At 38.0% G+C, this 4,898-nt stretch overlaps 1 protein-coding gene across 1 annotated transcript; it reads left to right on the top strand.

Annotated features, from left to right (window-relative positions):
• Nucleotides 1-119: 119 nt before the first annotated feature.
• Nucleotides 120-4,579, top strand: LOC110035855 (sucrose synthase 7-like; the record flags this gene model as incomplete). The annotated part of the gene is given in 17 exon segments (XM_020740169.1): nt 120-223; nt 307-439; nt 528-682; nt 759-951; nt 1,023-1,141; nt 1,221-1,324; nt 1,327-1,421; nt 1,511-1,780; nt 1,882-1,998; nt 2,472-2,638; nt 2,722-2,946; nt 3,027-3,348; nt 3,444-3,688; nt 3,755-3,893; nt 3,978-4,087; nt 4,225-4,248; nt 4,410-4,579. Coding segments are annotated over 17 exon segments (2,583 nt in total). The 3' UTR covers nt 4,474-4,579.
• Between the last annotated feature and the right edge of the window lie 319 nt (nt 4,580-4,898).

Genomic DNA, 4,898 nt, shown 5'->3' with positions numbered 1-4,898 from the left:
AAGCCCCGCCGAACAATGCAAAAAACCTATAAAATGCCCCTCTATCCATTACCACTACATCCAAGGCTTTGAATTTCGTCAACTCTTTCTGTCGGTTCAAAGCTGAAGCTTCAGCTTAGAAAATGGCGGCCTCGCTTAGCTTCAAGAGATCCGATAGCGTCGCCGAGAGCATGCCAGAGGCTCTCAGGCAGAGCAGATACCAGATGAAGCGTTGCTTTGCAAGGTATTTCAATCATTACCTGCATTCATATCAGATGTTTCTGTAACAAAAGTTCAATTTGATTCATTATATTGTTGATTGGTTAGTTACGTCTCCAAGGGGAAGAGACTGATGAAAAACCAGCAGGTGTTGGAGGAGCTAGAGAAATCAATGGATGACAAGGTTGAAAAGACTAAGCTCATGGAAGGTCTACTTGGCTACATCATTTTCTCCACCCAGGTTCTGTGCTGAGTCTAAAGATTCTTAATTTTCTTTGGAAATTGAGCAGTAGAAACTGATACATATATTGTTTCCTGCAATTTCAAAGGAGGCGGTGGTTCTACCGCCATTTATGGCGTTTGCAGTTAGGCCTCATCCAGGCATCTGGGAGTATGTGAAGGTGAACTCGAATGACTTGTCCGTTGATGGAATAACAGCTGCTGAATACTTGAAGTTAAAAGAACTGATTTTTGACGAGAAATGGTATCAAAGCTACACCAATGGCGTTTTGATTGTTCCATTTCGTTCCCTTCAACCCATCAAACTTAAATGTCTGCAGGGCAATGGATGATAATGCACTGGAAGTAGATTTTGGAGCATTTGATCAATCAACACCTCACCTCACATTGCCCTCATCTATAGGAAATGGTACACAGTTCTTGGCAAGATTCTTATCATCCAAGCTCAATGAGAATTCTGAAAGCATGAAGCCATTGCTGGACTATTTGCTAGCTCTGAATTACCGGGGAGAAGTAAGAAATCAGAATGCTGAGTAGGGCTGTGATTAGTTGTCTGAGGATGCTAATGGAATTTTAAACTGCAGAATCTTATGATCAATAGCACAATCAACACTGTTAACAAGCTTCAGACGGCGCTTCTTTTAGCTGAGGTGTTCGTTTCTGGCCTTGCAAAAAATACACCATTTCAAAAGTTTGAGGAAAGGTGAATAATTTGAAATCTACTTGAATGATTGAAATGATTCATCAGTCCCTATGTATTGTTTCATCAATTTTCATCGCAGATTTATGGAGTGGGGATTGGAGAAAGGATGGGGTGATACTGCAGAGAGGGTAAAGGACACGCTTAATTGGCTCTCAGAGGTTCTTCAGGCACCTGATCCAGTGACAGCAGGATCCCCGCAATATTCAGCATTGTGATCTTCTCCATTCATGGCTATTTTGGGCAAGCTGATGTTCTTGGCTTGCCAGATACTGGTGGTCAGGTATAGTCCCTTTTTCAATAATAGAACAGTTCTGTTGTTACTTTATTCAAGTTCCATCAAAGCTAAAACACTTTTTCTTTGTTACTTAGGTGGTATACATTTTAGACCAAGTTAGAGCGATTGAGGAAGAATTGCTGCTTAGGATTAAACAACAAGGGCTATCAATAAAACCACGGATTCTTGTGGTCACAAGACTAATACCTGAATCAAAGGGAACTAAGTGCAATCAGGAGCTTGAGCCAATTCTAGACACACAGCATTCTCATATACTTCGTGTACCTTTCATGACAGAAAATGGTGTTCTAAAGAACTGGGTATCCCGGTTTGATATATACCCTTATCTGGAGAGATATGCTCAAGTATGTAATTCTGATCAGTATAAAGCCCACAGACATTCTTTTTATGCTCGTGATATTTATTGATTGATTTGATGAATGCAAATTTGATTTTTGGAAATCAGGATGCTTCTGAGAAGATTCTAGACCACTTGGAAGGAAAGCCGGATCTGATAATTGGAAACTACACTGATGGTAACTTGGTTGCTTCTCTCATGGCAAGTAAGCTTGGAATAACTCAGGTAATATATGATTAATATTAAGCAGTCGTCTTCAGTAACAGCTCTTAATCATTTCTGCATTTAACGGAAAAACTTATTCCAACCTACTTATCATTCTTTCCTTCTTCAAAATAGGAATTTCTATCCCTCAATTCATCTCACTTTAACTTATTAAAGTTAATTCTGAGATGTATCTCATGTGTAACAACAAAAAGTTTTATCTTGACAAGCCTATATGTCAAGGTACTTTGTATATGCTGAACGATAATGAAGGGTAACTTGTTTATGAGTTAATCTATTGGTTCTTATAATAAAAATTTTTATATTTTTTATAATATTCTTATTGAAGCATGTTGCTTCTAACATATACAAATTAATTACAAAAGAAAAGAAAATTCAAACAAATATAAGAGCATTAGAAGTTTGTCATAGTTGCAATCTTGTAATTGCTTAATAGCACAAACAAGTAATCTGAAATGATCTTTCACAACCAGGGAACAATTGCACATGCTCTCGAGAAAACTAAGTATGAGGATTCAGACATCAAATGGAAGCAATTAGACCAAAAGTATCACTTCTCATGTCAATTCACCGCTGACATCATTGCCATGAATTCTGCTGATTTCATTATCACGAGCACCTACCAAGAAATAGCTGGAAGGTTGCTTGATGAATATTTATTTATTTTCAGCTTTTCATGAGTAAATGAGTTTAATCAAAAACCAAAACTCTCTGCTCTTGCAGTAAAGACAGACCAGGCCAATATGAGAGCCATAATGCATTCACTCTTCCTGGACTATGTCGATTCATTTCAGGCATCAATGTCTTCAATCCCAAGTTCAACATAGCATCCCCAGGAGCAGACCAATCAGTTTACTTCCCACACTCACAGAAGCAAAAACGCTTAACCAACTTCCATCCTGCTATTGAAGAACTGCTATATAGCCAAACGGAAAATGATGAGCATATGTAAGCCGTTCTCTGAAAAAACATGGTTGAAATTTAAATTGTTTTCTTAAAAGGATGTTACATGATCTCCATGGATGCAGTGGATATCTGACTGATAGGAAGAAACCAATCATTTTCTCAATGGCAAGACTAGACACAGTGAAGAACATAAGTGGGTTGACTGAGTGGTATGGCAAGAACAAGAGATTAAGGGAACTTGCAAACCTTGTTGTGGTCGCAGGCTTGTTGGACACCTCAAAATCCAAGGATAGAGAAGAGATAAATGAGATAAAGAAGATGCATTCCTTGATTGAGAAGTACCAACTGAAAGGTCATTTCAGATGGATAGCAGCACAGACTGATCGGTATAGAAACGGTGAGCTATATCGTTGTATTGCTGATAGCAGAGGAGTTTTTGTGCAGGTTTAGTCTATTCTTCTTTCTCTTTGTTAATCACATCCAGATTGGAATATAATTAAGTTAAATCTAAGCGTGCAATCTGTTATGTACTATGGCAGCCTGCTCTTTATGAAGCATTTGGGCTCACAGTCATAGAAGCAATGAACTGTGGTCTACCAACCTTTGCAACTAACCAGGGAGGCCCTGCTGAGATTGTCATCGATGGCATTTCTGGATTCCACATTAATCCAAATAATGGAGAAGAATCGAGCAATAAAATAGCAGATTTTTTTGAGAAATGCAAGGAGGATAGCAGTTACTGGCACAAGTACTCGACGGCCGGACTCGTGAGAATATATGAAAGGTAGACCCCTGTAAACTCCATAACATATCATTATGTCAATCTTGTCATGACAAAATTTATTGGCAGCTACACCTGGAAGATATATGCCAACAAAGCACTAAATATGGGATCCATATATGGCTTCTGGAAACAGCTGAACAAGGAAGAGAAGCTTGCAAAACAAAGATACATCCAAATGTTCTACACTCTCCACTTCAGAAGTTTGGTTAGATAATACCTTCCCAATGTTTGGCTAAACTGATAAATGCTTAATTTATCGCAAATTTGTGGAAAAAATATTGCATTGCAGGTGAGAATCATGCAGTCATCAAGCACAGTAGCATCCCAACTGGAAAGCTCGGTGCCGCAGAAGATATTCAATGTGATTCCTCAGCCTCGACGTCAGCCACCCCCTCAGAGGCAAGTGTGCGTACTCCTTAGAGTGTTGCAAGCAATTATGTACCTATTCTATAGCATTGTGGAAAAGCTTTACAGACTTGTACTAAGGCTAGCCAGAAGAGGAAGAAATTAACAGTTGCTTGTTGCAATGGTAACAGGAAGGCAGAGTCAAGGATACAAAGGTGAGATATCTTATGGAATTTAGCATCATTCGCGTCAAGAAGGCAGACCGACATCTGAAGTTATCGTTTGCAGAATCTTTTTTTTTTTCTTATATACATATGTTAGAAATATTAGAGGGAATCATTGTTTGTGAGTTAATTTCCAATGCCACATGGTTCAGGGCCATAACAGAATTCTTCCATAAGAGGGCGCCACCAGAAAAGCCAACAGGACGTAAATTATGAGCAGATGGGGAGACTAGTTTTCAGTGTGAATCTGCCGAAGTATATTGTGCAAAATATTTTCTTTTTTATTAATTACTTGATTGTCTTTGTAAATGAATAAGTAAATTTGTTCAACACATTGTTATTATTTTAATGATGAAAAGGGCGTTTAAAGAAAATTAATTCCTAAAAATCAAGCGTCTTTTGGAGTGATTGTTGAATTTCATTAGGAATTCTAAATTTAGTTGTGTTTGTAAAGGAGCACTCTTGGGATCTCCTAGGAATTTATGATAATTGGACAAAACCATAAGTATAATAGGTTGAAGCGAACAATATCTGAATGACTGAGTGTTCAAGTTATTATAAATGATTTCAGAGCATTAAACTTGAAGATGGAAACTAACTGCTATATAAAATAAAGTGTTATACCATGAAAGCCACGTCTT

The sequence above is a fragment of the Phalaenopsis equestris genome, unplaced genomic scaffold, assembly GCF_001263595.1.
Source record: "Phalaenopsis equestris unplaced genomic scaffold, ASM126359v1 Scaffold200354, whole genome shotgun sequence".
Classification (NCBI taxonomy): Eukaryota; Viridiplantae; Streptophyta; class Magnoliopsida; order Asparagales; family Orchidaceae; genus Phalaenopsis; species Phalaenopsis equestris.
This window is presented reverse-complemented; position numbering and strand designations above follow the sequence as displayed.